At 39.6% G+C, this 14,442-nt stretch overlaps 1 protein-coding gene and 1 long non-coding RNA gene across 13 annotated transcripts in view; one reads left to right on the top strand and one right to left on the bottom strand.

The window, feature by feature from the left end:
• Window positions 1-14,442, top strand: part of BEGAIN (brain enriched guanylate kinase associated) — a 158,818-nt gene that overhangs the window by 84,054 nt on the left and 60,322 nt on the right. For 7 of the 12 annotated variants that reach the window (XM_038137986.1, XM_038137987.1, XM_038137985.1 and 4 more), the window contains one exon: window positions 1,209-1,298. The exons of the other annotated variants lie outside the window; for them this stretch is intronic. In XM_038137986.1, coding sequence (XP_037993914.1) covers window positions 1,209-1,298 — 90 coding nt within the window. The remainder of the gene's footprint in view (window positions 1-1,208; window positions 1,299-14,442) is intronic. 12 annotated transcript variants of the gene reach the window in all.
• The window catches only part of LOC119701370, a 58,165-nt gene that overhangs the window by 2,067 nt on the left and 41,656 nt on the right, over window positions 1-14,442 (bottom strand). The window lies entirely within an intron of this gene.

Here is a 14,442-nt window from a genome sequence, read left to right as displayed (position 1 = left end):
TCTCAAAGACCATCAGCTTGCTGCCAGTAGTCCTTGACATGAAGCCAAACCTTGGGCAGACTTAGAGCAGTGGCAAGAGCCTCAGCAGAATGATCCTTTCCCATAGAAACTAAGATTCTCTGCTGCTCTCTGTAGCACTCCTGAAATATGTCATGTATGTAAAGGTGTGTTCGTCTTTACATGTGTTACCCAGAAGGTCCCTACTTTGCAGTAACCACTGGTAATTGATGGTGAGCACTGGAGGGTAGGATTTCCTCCATGTGTAGTGATCACTGACCACAGGGAAAGTTTATGCAAAGATTTTGGTTCATAAATATAGATATGCTTGCATCAGGAAAAACTGATTTTTACTGAGTTTGTCCTTCAAGGAATGTTATGTTGTATTTCTGATATTGCAAATGAATAAAGCAGTACTGTATGAGGTGCTTTACATGGCCAAATATTGTAGTCCTTACTCAGAATTTACTCAGGAAAAACTACCTTTGACTTCAGTGAGGATTTGCTGGACTAAGGACTGCACAGACTGTTTGAATCTTACCAGCATTGCTTGATGCTAATGTTGGGCAACAATTCTCATTGCTAATTTGCCTGCCTCGTCCTTCTCCTGGGCTCAGGATCTACTTTTGCTGTGTGTTATTCATAGCTTCTATTGCTAGTTCAGATTGCTTCTCTTTGTCCTTTTCTTTCCCAGCAAACATTTTGCAGCTATTGTTCTGCTGCTGGTAGATGAGCACAGAACCTGGTACACAGGACTTGAACCTCAGCCCAGATTCAATTAACACTGCTAAACATGTTCTCACTATGGTGCTCAGAAGAAATTTTGATGACCCTCTCTTCAATGAAGCATAAATTTGTTTAAGCTGATGTTTTTAGAATGCAAAAAATACAAGGGCTTGATTCACAAATCTTAAGACCAAATGCTTCTGCAGTAAAATAGATGGAGTAGCACCCATTTAAAGCCATCAAAAGGTCAATTGCAAATGCTTATTCTGCCCTACAAAATTAAGCCAAGAAAGTTACTAAATGTGTGTGCTGTAGCATTGCCCTGTTTTGTAATTTTAATAATGCTTTAAAGTAAGATATCCTGTACAAGAATTAGTACCAAATTATGCCATAGCCTTCTGATACGAAGCAAATCTAGCTAGGTTATCACTCGTATGTCTTATGAGCCATACCTAGCCATGGTTTATCCTCTATTCATGCTACAGGGTACGAAATTCCTGGGTGCCAACCTGCCTATGGCAACCTAGAATTCTCCAGGGCAGGCTCGCAAAATCTTCACCTACTCTCTGGGACAGGTAACTAATAAGTGATGTTTTGTGAAGTTATGCTTTCTTTCTAACTTTCTGTTGTCCATGAAAATGTTTCATTTCTTCATGTTAGTCTGTGGTCTCTCATTGTTCAGCTCCACTGTGTTTTCTGGACTAGGGGAGTAACAGCAGATCTGTTTGTTACAGTACTCTAGATGCTTGCCTCAGCCAAGCCTGTAATAACTGTTATTAACATGCATAAAACCTGAAAGTTGTTTAAGAAGCTGCAAAATCCACAGCCACCTACTACCAGTGAATCTCTTTTTCTGATGGAGTAGTTTGACAATACAGGTGCATTACATTTCACTGTTGGTACCACAGTTATCTGGGCAGTTCACCCACCTTTCTTAATTGCTGGTATGTATATATATTCTCTTTCTTTTATCAGGTTTACATTAATCTTGAGTCTCCTGAGCCAAGGATTTTTCAATGCTATAGGTACAGTGCACTGAAAGGATGGGGGAGTTATGGCTGATTCTGGTTTACATTCCTATGCAGCATGTAGTATACGTTTAAGTAATGACACAGTTTTCCATATTTTGCTTAAATTGTCTTCTACTTTTCTTCTGAATTCACTGCCTTTTTTTTTGCTTGACTTTATTTCAAGTGGCCAGTATGTAGAAGAAATTTCATTCACTAATCCAATACCTTTCAGTGGCATACTTAATAACATAATATATTTCAATGTTAAAAAGAGATTAGGTTAAAAAAATAAAGACAGAGTATGCTTCAGGTTGGTTCCTGCAGTCTATTGATTTTCTCTGAATACAAGATAATAATGTGTGAGAAATTTCATCTTAAGAGTGCTGATAGTGTAAGAAAGACATAAGTGAGATTCTTTTTGATCTTTTTTCACACGGTCTACACTCTGTGGAGTGAAAAAAATCCCCTGCAATCTTGGAAAACTGGTTTGAATTCTTGCTTTTCATTCCCCTGGGATTCTGCAGGTACACTCTACTCTTACCTGGGTTTAGAAGATCTTGATGCAAAAATAGCTTTGCTCTGCTGCTTGTTCTTGCTAAAATCAAGAGATGACCAGTGAAGTGAAACGTAATCCAGGCATATGAAACTCTTTTACAAAATGTTCAACCCTAATTCCAACTTGGTTGAATATTTGAAAGTCCTTTAAAATCATAAGAAATTCACACATCCATGGTGAAATCACTGAGTTTGATCTTAAATTCTGTTTTAAAACGGATGTCCACATGGAATTTCTGAGTCTTGGGATGATACTTAGTTGTCTTTCTGTAGGGCTAACTAAAAATATATTTTTTTCCCTACCACTACAGTCTACTTGTAGTTGTTACATACAAAATAAAAAAAAGCTTACTCTTGTAGAGGACAATATCAAGTTTATCTCCAAGTGATCTGCAACTTAAAATGCCCAAATCCAAGATTTCAGCTCAACTTATTTACCCATTTAATAAAAGAAATTAAAAATAAATAGCCATTGAAAAACAATTTTCATTTTCCTACATGCTTTTTGAAAAGCTCACAAGATCTAAATTTTTAGAGAAATTTTTGTATTTCCGGAAAGCTGGCTAGTTTCTTTCCTGTTGAGTAACTCAGATCTTAATCTCACTGTTTCAAAATATCTAGACTGTAACACAATATCTAGAAACTTTCTTTCTAGTTGTTATTGAAAATACCACCTTGCTGAAGGAACTAATAAAAAACCCAAATGTTTGTTGGGTAAAATGAAAAATAGTGAGCATGACAAGTGTCAGCATTTACAAAATGAGGATAGGTTCTATTTTATCCAGCCTGATGCACCTCAATCTTTAAAAACTAATGAGAAAGCAGTAGCAGTATCAGCAAAAGATTTCTAGTAAAAACCGAAGTTTTGCTAAACCCAGAATGCTGAAGTAATTCAGTTATAACATGCCAAAAAAAAAAAAAAAGGCCTGTGTTTATGTAATCCACATCTCAAGGCACAAGAGGAATTTTTGGGAAAGTCTGGAGTTGTGAATCTGCTTCCTCATTCTGTACAGGTCCTTGGGGGGCTGCATCTGCGGGGGAGGTGGGATCAAAGGGCTCCTGGGTCCCCTGTGAAGGAGCACATTGTGCATTGCTTTTCACATGAATAGTGTGAGCAGCTTTTCCATGAGCACCAGCTGCCTGACTTGGTCCCTCCAAATTTGCAGAGATCTTTTATTTGCTGGCTCACTCCAAAAACTACCCAAGAGCCAGTGTCAAGATGCAGGGCTGGTAACAAGAGCTTGGAGGAATGCAGTTCTGTTCCCTCTCCTTTCCCATACAGCCACAAAAAAAACCAGACAAACCAGAGTCTTACACTGAAAAGCCAGTGCAGCCAGGGGAGCAGGATAAAATACTGAACTAATAAATTATGACATTCAGCTGGGAGGAAAGTTGTGTGAAATGATGGCACAACATGCTGAGCCATGGGGAACTTGCTAGCGGTGAACTCATTTATACTCTTGCAGAGTAGAAGACTTCTCAGTTAACAAGTCCCAAAATAGTGCGCTGCAGTGTATAAAACAAGGTAGGGCTTGAAATAATTAGCCACAGATGACAGATGGCAACTCCTTTCTCTTTTTTTCCTTCTTTTCTTTTGCTGTAATATCAAGTTGATCAAAGAGCTGAGGATCATTTGTTATTGTAGGAAAACTAAAAATATCTTGAAATATTCAGGCAAAATAAGTTCATTCAGGTACGAGCCAGTAGCTCTCATTGTTCCTGTTCAACACCTTGTACATGAGTTTATGTGTAGTAATAGTTTCCCTCAGAATCTGAATTACATGTGCACAGCTCAGAATTTGGGTGTGTTCTGTCTTAGGAGTATTATTTAATCAATTAATTAAATCAAATTGTTAATTTATTTACTGTAATCGTTTGCTTGTGTTAACAAACCAGTGATCTATTGTACTGCCAGGAAGCCCTCCAAAAAAGTGCCCAGAGCTCACCTCTCTGGCAGGTCACTTTAGCAATGTCATACAGTGGCTGTGTGTGAGTGGAACCGAGTGCTAGGGAGTAGAGGCTGCAGTAGAACTGACTGCACTCATGACCTCTGGAGGTGTCTGAAGGGGCAGTGCTGCATCTCACTCCAGGCAGGAGCAGCATTTCCTCCGGGGCTCTTAGGAGTAACATTTGGCAAGCATGGGCACTGTTTTAAAGACAAGCACCTATGGTTTCAAGAGAGACACAATAGGAGCTTCTGTCTTGCATGACTTCTGTCACAAAAGAGGATCAGAACACAACTGTAACAGATATAGTTAAAAGGAGAATTCAGTAATTTGCTCAAATAATGTAATGTACACTGCTCATAAAGGAAAAAAGCCGTGGCATCTCCAGTCCCAGTAGTAATTCTGTCTGACTGGTTCACGAGACAGAAGAGTGTATTTGATTTTTTCAGCTGCTTAGCATAACCTTTCTGATGGAAGTGTTAAGCCAACACACCTGAATTAGTCCCTTGAGCAAGACAAAGATGAATTTCAAATCAGAGGAAAGAGAAAAGGATTGGGAAAGGAAGGAAATAGTTAAATGAAAACAGAGATTATAACCTCTGTCCATTAACCTATGTCTGGATGTTTTATACCAAATAAAATAGGAACAAATTTCTATCCTTACTGCTAAAGCACATTTCTTCAATATTCCCTTACCACACTTCCAACTGCAGTCCTTTAATAGAAAGAGTAAGATCAATTTCAGATTGCTTCTGGCCAGTGGGCTTCACCCATTCTCATTACATTCCTATTACACATAAACTGCACAATTCAGGAGGAACCACACTTCTGTTCCAGCACAGCTTGATCCAGATGAATTGGGGAAATAGACAAAAACAAAAGAGAGAAAGGTTTAATAACACAATTAAAATATAACTTTATAAGCTTGTGAGCTGATGTGGCAGGCTGCTCTCAGTAATTTCCAGAGGGAGTGCTTATCCGTGACTACAAACCAAAGCAATCTAGAAGCTGGCCACTCAAAGCTGTAAGAAGAGCTACTGCAACTGAAGGCAGCCTGCTTAATCACCTGGAGAGCTCTCTTTAGCTTTCTAATCACAAATTGAAGTCTACCTCTAATTTTGTTTCCTCAATTTTTCAATACCTTACTATATTTTTCCCCTTTCTTATCACCTCTCGGTAGTCTGGATTCCCTAGTGAGATGCAATGCAGAGAGATAGGATTCTGACAGACATTAAAAAGCGGACAACAACTGCTCAACAACTTCAAACAACTTTCTGTCTGAGGCAACCCCCCCACCCCCAATGGCCTATGTTACATCATATTTGTTGCAGTCAGCCTTTGCTGCTGGTTTTGCTGTTGCAGTCAGCCTTTGCTGCTGGTTTTCTTACCCTTTAGAACCTGGAAACTTTACACTGCAACTCACGATTTCTGCTACCCAAACATTTTATGCAGCTCATCAGCCTCTGGGAAGCCAGGAAATAGCAGCTCTTACAGGGGTGAACCTTCTTCCAGGCTCATGGGAACAGCAGAGTCTAGACGGAAAGCAGTGAAGATCCCTTAATCCCTAGGAAGGGTCAGGGTCATTCTGATTCTGCTCTCTTGCACAAATGCTGTCTAAAGTTTGCCACACCAGAAGTTTCCTTCCTTCTCTCCCAGTTTAACCAGCTGATTCATTTCAGATGTGCTCCAAGCACTAGGCAACATTTGAACAATGCAGAGAATATGAAGCAGGGCATGGGCATGAACATGAACAGAGTCCTTCATTATGGTAAGAAAATAAACATGTCCTTCCTACCTCTAGAGAATGAGCCAGAAAGCATGTATTCCTTCTGGAATCCCATGCTGGTTTTCTTCTTTTGGATCCATATTTTCCAGCTCTCCATCCCTTCATTTTCTAGCAATACAGAGAAACAAATTGAACAGACACAGTCCTTATTCAAAGGATCCTTTGTAGGATCCTTTTGTAGGATCACTTACTGAGCCTAAAGGTTTGTATTTAAGCCACTGCTACTAAGAGTTTACCTGCCAGAGCTGAAAACAATTTTCCACTTCAAGGAGAGCCTAACAGAGGCACTAGGAGGCAATTTGGAAGAAGGCAAAAATCATAGTAACAACTTCTGCTGCTTCCACTCTTTCCCTCTGCTTTAGTCACTTTTGAATTTGGGCACAAGGCTCCTGCTGTTTTGCTGTGCACTGCATTCATTTCTCACATACTCAGGAATTCAACCTCAGAAGTGTCTCATAAGCAAAAATGGTCATCTCATTAATAGGAGACAGAAATGTATTTGGAAGATTCCAGTTCCAAATCAAGTTAGCAGAAGTGTTAAATCACTCCTCAGAGAGCTGGCTCAGCCCTCCAGTCTCTGCTCAGCCCTTGCACCAAGCAGTGACAGTGCACATCCTGGTTTGTAATCCCACATTCTTCCTTCTCCATGGGCTGCTCTGTACCCTTGCTTAGTGCCCTGCACATTAACACACTCCCTGGTCACAGGTCTGGATTCCCATAGTTCATTTTCATTTGCCCCTGGTATTTTTCAGTACACTGGGGGAATAAAAATTGTCTGCTGAAGAAACGTCATTTAAAATAATCAAAACACCTTTAGTATCTATTTCTGAAAGCTGAAATTGTGTTTGTGATCTTTCTATTCAACCCATTCAGAGCCCTAGGTTATGGATAGCACCTTTAAATAAAGGAAAACTTGTATGTCTTTATTATGAGTACATTTTAAAAATCTTGTCACGTTTCACTGACAATAATGGCATTCACTTAAGACAACTCAGTGCTGATAGATGGTCCTCCAAGGGTTTTTTGTATGTCAACATGTAACTGAATTTTTGATCTTAATCACCTCATATTACATTTAATACTGAATGCTCTTGTTGGATAGATGTGTAGATGTGTCTGTGGGCTTCTGATATTTCTTGCAGGAGTCACCCTTCTGCAAAGGAGGACGGTTGGGTCATTATAACCAAAGCATAATGCAGTTTCATTTGAAAGAGATCACTCTTCTCTACCTCTCATGAATAAAGCCAGTACAGTTTAGACACATTTACCATATGATATATCTTGTCAGGTCTGAATTTTTAATTGTGTGAATTATGAAAGAGTGAGGTGCTGATGTCCAAAGTAAAAAAAAAAGTTACCTTCCAATATCCTGTGATGTATCTGTTTCAAAGTAGCTGTATGAACTCTACAGGTGCCTCAAATAGGTTTTCATGCTAATGATCAACCCCACAGCAATTGGCACTTCAACTGCTAAACATCTCTTCTTTTCCCCACCTCCCTTCCAAAGGACTCCCTTTAATTTTTCTGATAAAGGGTCCCTCTTCTCTGGTTTAATTCTGCCAGAATGCCTGGAACCTAAGAAAAGGACTCTGTTACTTGTTTTATGTGTCCATCAGTCATTTGGAGACTATCTGAGCTCCAGATTTGGATCACCCACACATTTGTTCTGAAACATATGTACATGCCTTCCTTCTCACAATCCAAACCCAGCTTCAGGTTGTTTATTTTGAAAGCAAGTACTGCAAAGAAAATTCAAATGGTTTAATACTTGCAAAAAGAACTCCTTCAAAAGCTATCTTTCTAAATGTTTGTGTATATATATCTACAGGAAGGAGAGATCTGCATGCAATTTGACAGGCAAACTCTTCATGCTCCAAAGTTTCAAATATAAGTAATTTCTTCAAAAGTAGTGGAAAAATTTAGTGGATGTGCTATAATGAAAAAATCCTGACAGACCTTGTAATTGTTATTTTTTTAAATAGGTAAACTGAACAAAGTCTGTGTGAGACTGAATTTACAGGAAAATGCCTATTGCAGAACTCGGATACAAATTTGCATAAGAAAATTTCTTAAAGTACAAATAAAACTTCTGAATAAAGAGTGCAAGAAAATTGGGATTTGCTAGCTTGACTCTGAGTCTGAGCGGCAGCATGTAATCTTTTTCCCCAATAAAATTCATAATTTCAAGTCTGTAGTTGGATTCTCAGACTCTGGATCTTGGCTTTGTAATTTGATCCCATCCCCCTCCTAATCAGATAAGGCAAGAGCAAGATTAGACACAAAAACTGCAGACAAGAAATATAGTTTTGGCATTAACCTTTTGAAACAGTGACCCTGAGCATGTAACACATAATCAAAACTTGATTAACATAGAAATCCAATTACTGCTTCATTAAAAATCTTTCATTAATCTAGAAAACACTTGTAAAACACTTTGGCTTCATTTCCCAACAACCACAACTTGAAAAAAATGTTGTGAGGGGTCAGATTCAATGTCACAACTGTCATCTCAAAGCTATTCCTCCTAAACTGGGGTTTGGGTGCCTTTTTTGCAGCATGTCTACTTTGGGCAACATGCAGACCCATTCCAGAGTCATCTTTGCTTTCCAGAGCAAAGATGTGCTAGAATGAAAAATCCTGGGTAATCCAGATTACCAGATGTGGGTCATCAAGAGCTGCTGGAGCCAAAACTCCTGGGAAGTTTCAAAATCAAGCTGTCAGTGCAGTCCAGCTCCTTTGAGTAGTATTGAGGACCTGCCGGCATCTCTGCCAGCTGTGAACGTCCCAAGATATCTCTGTTCCCACCTTGCTGCTCACTGGGGTGTGAGCTACAGGTCAGGAAGGTGTCTCCCAGAGCCTTGACTCTTGCCCAGCTGATGATATTCATCTCTGTGATGATCAGCTGCATCCAAAAATCAGAAACAAAAGCAGGTTGGCTTTTGTTTGGCTGCTTTCCTTGAGCCAAACAGCCCATCTCTTTGCAGAGATCCACAGCAGACCCACAGTGTTGGGAAAGTGTTTCCAAGGTCACAAAGCTGCCTCCAACGCTCTGGCTGCCTGCCCTGTCTGTCATCAGTGGCCCAAGTTGGCATGGCATAACCGGGTGCACAGCTCCTCCTTTGGCCTTTCCTAGAGACTCTCTCCTGATCTTTATACTCTTTCACAGAAAACACCTCATAGGGTTGACTGTTATTGACCTTTTCTTAGATAAAACCCCACAGGGTAAAAGAAGTAAACATTATTTTTGAAATTATGTTCAGAACATATTTTTTAAATTTCCCCCAGTGCTCCCAAACTCCTCATCCTATGAAGTGTTTTTTTTAGAATGTGACACATCACAGACATGAAGCAGATCTGATAAACAATTTAGAAGTATTTAGTGCTTCATTTTTGTGGGCCCCCACGCCATCTAAGCAAACAAGAAAGGAAATACTATTACCTCATGTCATACACACAGAACTGAGTCAGGAAGAGGGGGAGTTATCTGATGAGATGTGATTGTCTGCGTCTGAGATACTTGACTGGATTCCCTTTGTAAGTAACGGAAATGGAAACTTCCAGATTTGCGTCAACTCATCTAAAAGTAGGCTTCTAAAATAGGTCAGATTAATTTCATCCTGGTGGTGCCTGCTCTTGACTAAGAACAGGAGCCAGAGCTGACCAGCAGTAGGCAAGCTCAGTCTTGCCTTAACTCTCCTGAGTGGTATAACCTCTGTCAAAGCCATGCTCAAAACTCAGAGATCCAAAACCCAGTCCAGGTTAGTTCCTTCTTACACATTCTTTCTTCCAAGACCGGCTTTTTACCCACAAAATGCAATTACTTCTACTTAGGGTTTTACAGCTTGATTAAAATGACTGTTTCACTAGCCAGAAATCAGAACCTTTGATATGGTGTTTTTCAGTATATATGGCATGGGCATCTATCTTGCCTTGATTTCACATTCTTTTCACTGCTAATTTCCCTCCTAAAACCATTAACCAAATTTTTTTTTTTCACTCACTTTAGGAGCAGTGTGGAGGAATGTAATCAGTCCATTCAGAGAAAATTTCCCTAGTTCAGAAAAAAAAAGGGTTTGCTCTGGTTTTAAACAACATTGCAGAACCATCTAAAGCCAGAGCCCTGGAGTGGCAGGCAGACATGGAAACGGCTGCTGAAGCAGCTTGACCAGTGAGGTGGAGATTTGGTGTTGCTGGAACGCTCCACTGACGAGGCAGACCCATAGACATTCTTACAGAGTAAAGGTTCAGGGAGCACACTCTTTGTGGGCCCCCTGAAAGTAGAAGGCTCTACAAATCATCTGGCCTCCAGGCAACTGAGCACCCCCAGCTTTGCATGCCAGCACTCCTTTGTCATCAGCCCATCTGCCAGGCAGATGAGCTGGCAGAAGATCAGACAGGTACAATGAAAACCTGCTTGTTTGCCAGCACACCTTCCTCAGAATAGGCCCTTATCATGTGGCATCTCAGCTTTGTCTGAAATCCAGTGGGAATGTGTTCACCTGGAGCTTCTCCAGCCAGCACTGCAGCTTAACCCTGACCAACAGCTGCAGGCTGAGATAATGTTTGTTAGCACAAATTTCTGTGCAAATATATGTTTCATATATTTTATACTTTTTATGAATATAAACAGAGCTAATCAGTGAAAATAATACCTTGAAAAGTTGAAAGAGCTGTTTTTATTAACCTTGAAAGTAGCTTCCCTTGAGAGGCTTTCTTTCACCAGTCTAAATATTTAATATTGTATTTACTGTCCTTGTTGTTAAGGAAATAATTTAATGAAGCAAAGTGGGTAATGAGTTGCAGACCACTGATTGTCACAGGAGCAGAACATTAGAGAGCATTAAAAGAAATAGGCAACCCCTTATGCTAAAGGTGGAATAATCTACAGGACCTTTGAGCCTGCCCTGTAATTCCATACTCCTTGAAGCTCTCAGAGTTTTAGGAAGACCATGGAATATAGGATTTGTGTTTTCTAAGACATAACATTATCAGATTGCTAAAAGATAGCACTACTAGAATACTTTTTATTTGCAAATAAGTCCTGTCCTTTCTCTTGGCTGTACTTTTTTCCACTTAATTATTTTCTTAGTTTTACATATATATAAAACTAAAGAACCATGGGGATCAACTATCCCCATGGACATAAATTATTAATCAAAATATAGTGATTTAGTAGCATTAAAAATTGTGCAATGAACTTTTCTAATTAAATTGTATGTGAAAAGCAGAAACAAAATGCAACTAATTTATGGAGTTGGTTGGTTGGATTGAAGAAAAGGGAAAATGCTAAATGGTTGACTTTGTGACTCCATGTTTTGACTTCTTATCTTTTCCCTCTTTTCATCTCTGATTAAATTACCACTATCAAATTTACAGAGGTACAGAACAAAATTAGGCCCTCCTCATGAAAACCTCAGATTTCTACAACAAAAAAAACTCAACACAGGATAAGGAATGAGAATCCAAGCATGTCATTATGTGATAACACTGGAAGATAATGGTAAGGGGAAGGTTTCCAGAGAAAGAACACCTGTTTCATGAGATATGAAAAAAAAAACCAGCAAAACAAAGAAAAATCTCGTGAAGTACCTTAAATTACTACAAAACAAAAATTGAAGCTCTCATCCTGTTTTTAGAGAAGCAGGATTTGATACATTACATCCTCTTATTCTTTCTGCTGTTTCACTCATTGCTTTGCCTTTGCTTCTTAGACGCTTGTTCATACAGAACCAAAATCAAGAGAAAACAACAGGGTTTACCTCAAACTGGTAATGTATCAAATCATGCAGAAATCAAAGCCATCTTGGGAATCCTGGGAAATCTGCTCTCAGTGTTACAGCTATTAGTACCCATTCAATGGTTACACTCTAAGATTTGGGAAAATTTCCCCATTGTGCCATTCACGAGCGTGAGTTTCATTGTGCCATTGCTTAAAGTTAGCAATCTTTTCAGAACTTGCTTGACTCAGGATGGATATTAAAGCAGATGGTTTAACACTTTCCCAGCTGGAGTCTTTTCTCTCTCTCTTTCTTTTTTCTTCTTCCATAAAAGCGACCATAAGTTTTTTGCCACTCAGCATATTCATGTCAGAACATAATTCTTTTCCTCTAAAATTCTTGCCTTTCCATCTAATGACTTGTATTTTAATAGGGGCTCACTGTTATGCATCTACTATTGTATTTTAAATAATCCCATCATAAATCAGGGATTATTTCCTATCTAAAAATTGTATGTCCTCTTAAAAACAACCAGCTGTTTTAACATGCATCAGATGACTCAGAGCACACAGTGAGGAGGGATTTTTCTAGGTTTGGGAGAGTTTAAAAATGTCACCTCATCTTTCCAGCATGGGTGGAAATGAGTAGATCTTTTCAGAATTTTGGTTTGCTGGTTGAGAATAACTTTCATCTTTGAAGCTGCCTGAGTTATGCTTTAATCAATGGAGCTTTTTCTTTTTTTGAACAAAGTTACACCTGTGGTTTACCATTCAAAACATCATGTGAAAGAGTCCATGTACATAGACTGTTTCAGTAAACCTCACTAGAACAGTATTGATTTTAATGGATTGAATAATCTCATTCTGAAAGCTAAGAATTCAAGAATTCAAATACTTCAAAGTGAACTTCAAGGGAGAAAGTGAGCTGGAAGTTTATCCTTCTAGCATAAGCGTCAGCCTGCCAAAACCTACCAAACTGTCCAGATCTGAATCTAAAAGCACATTTTGGCATTCCAGATCAGCACTGCCTTCCACTTCAAGATCAAGCCTTACAGAGAACTCAGATTTTTAACCCCAAATTTCCCCACATAGACAGGTCTAGGCACACTGGTCTATGCAGAAGAAACTTCATTTGAGGTGTCAGGGGCTTTGCTCCTGATTAATCTTCTCACAACTGAGACCCAAAGCAAGAAGTACCTACATGAGGAAACAGAAAACAAAGGTGTTGGAGGTGATTAACTTTCCCCTTTTTCCTCTTTTACTAAGCAGTCTCCAGCTATTACTAACTTAAACATTCCTGACATTACCATTATATTTGTACCCCAATAGCTCCTCTTCCTCACAAAGGTTGTGCCTCCTATGTCCAAAACTTCCCAGTGCAGCAGGATGCTCTAACCTTCCCTGATCTGTCTTAACTTGCTTTAACTGCACTTGTCCAGCAGCCTCAGCCTGGGCATTTTTCTCCAAAATCATAGCTGAAGGACCCAAAGTCTGTTTTTCATACAAATCCTAGCAGTTAGATTTTTAGACCAACAGAAGACTTGAGATCATATCTCTTTTCAGTCCAAACCATTTTGACAGTGTAACTGCCACTTTACAGAAGAAAATCTGAGTTTCCAGGCTATAGGAATGAAAACTGACCACTCTTGTTTCCCAAGATGAGCAGAGGAGTAGCAAGAACAGGTCAGAAACAGAGCAAGTGAAAGGTGGTATGATGGGGTAACATCGTCAATGAGGACATGTAGAAATGAGCAGCATGGGTTCTCAGCTCCCTAGATAACTCCGGAGTTTAATTCACCAAGTGAAATACAAAAATTAAATGGTTATATTAAGTGGAGCAGCATTAAATGTCTGAATTAGAGTGTATTATTTTAAGAGAATATAACCACAAGTGGTAATCTAAGTATAACTGCAACCACGCAATATGTGCAACTGAAATAGAGCGCTGTGTTGGCAAAACATTGGGCTGTTTCCTAGCTCAAAGCTGCATGGATCAAGCAAGCAGCGATTGTAAGGCTTTTGCATTAACTTCCTGAGCTCCTATCACAGCTTGTAGAGGAGCAGCCAGTCACGCTGTAGACAGCTCAGATAAGTGTTCCTTGAAGACTGACATGTTGTTCCCAACTCTCTTGTCTAATTAAAGACCCAAAACATTGTTCTACTGTGGCTGATGGCAGCACTCACTTGACATCAAAGGGAATCAAGTTTTGCCATTCATTCATGAAGAACTATTTTTACCATATGATTAAAAAAAAAAAAAAGGCAAGGCAATTCACAATGCATCCCGTGGTAGCACTTTGTGTCTAGGTGCTGGCAGACCCCAGTTCCACAGTGTCTTAGAGGTCCCACTTGGAGCCAAGAGATCAGCTCCACACTGAGGCTGCAGTCTATGAACCAAGTTCCAGTCATCTCCAGAGATCCCAGCTCTGGCAGGAATCCCATCCTGCTGTTCAACTGGCAAACATGCTACCAGACTGAAGAGCTTGCAAACTAAATAGACAAAGATACAAAAACTCCATTGTGCAGATAAGAAGGCATACGCCGAGTGGCCCTCCTGAGTCTCCTGCTTTGTTTTGTGTAAGACTGTAACTGAAGATAGTTTACAATCAGGGCATAAGTGCTGAAAGAACTGTGAAAAATTAGGGATTACACCTGAGTCTGGAAAGCCTTGGCTCCAAAATAAGTGGAGGAAAAAGGGAAAGTTCT

The sequence above is a fragment of the Motacilla alba genome, chromosome 5 (assembly GCF_015832195.1).
Source record: "Motacilla alba alba isolate MOTALB_02 chromosome 5, Motacilla_alba_V1.0_pri, whole genome shotgun sequence".
NCBI lineage: Eukaryota > Metazoa > Chordata > Aves > Passeriformes > Motacillidae > Motacilla > Motacilla alba.
Note: the sequence above shows the minus strand (reverse complement) of the source record. Positions and strands in the feature narration are given on the sequence as shown.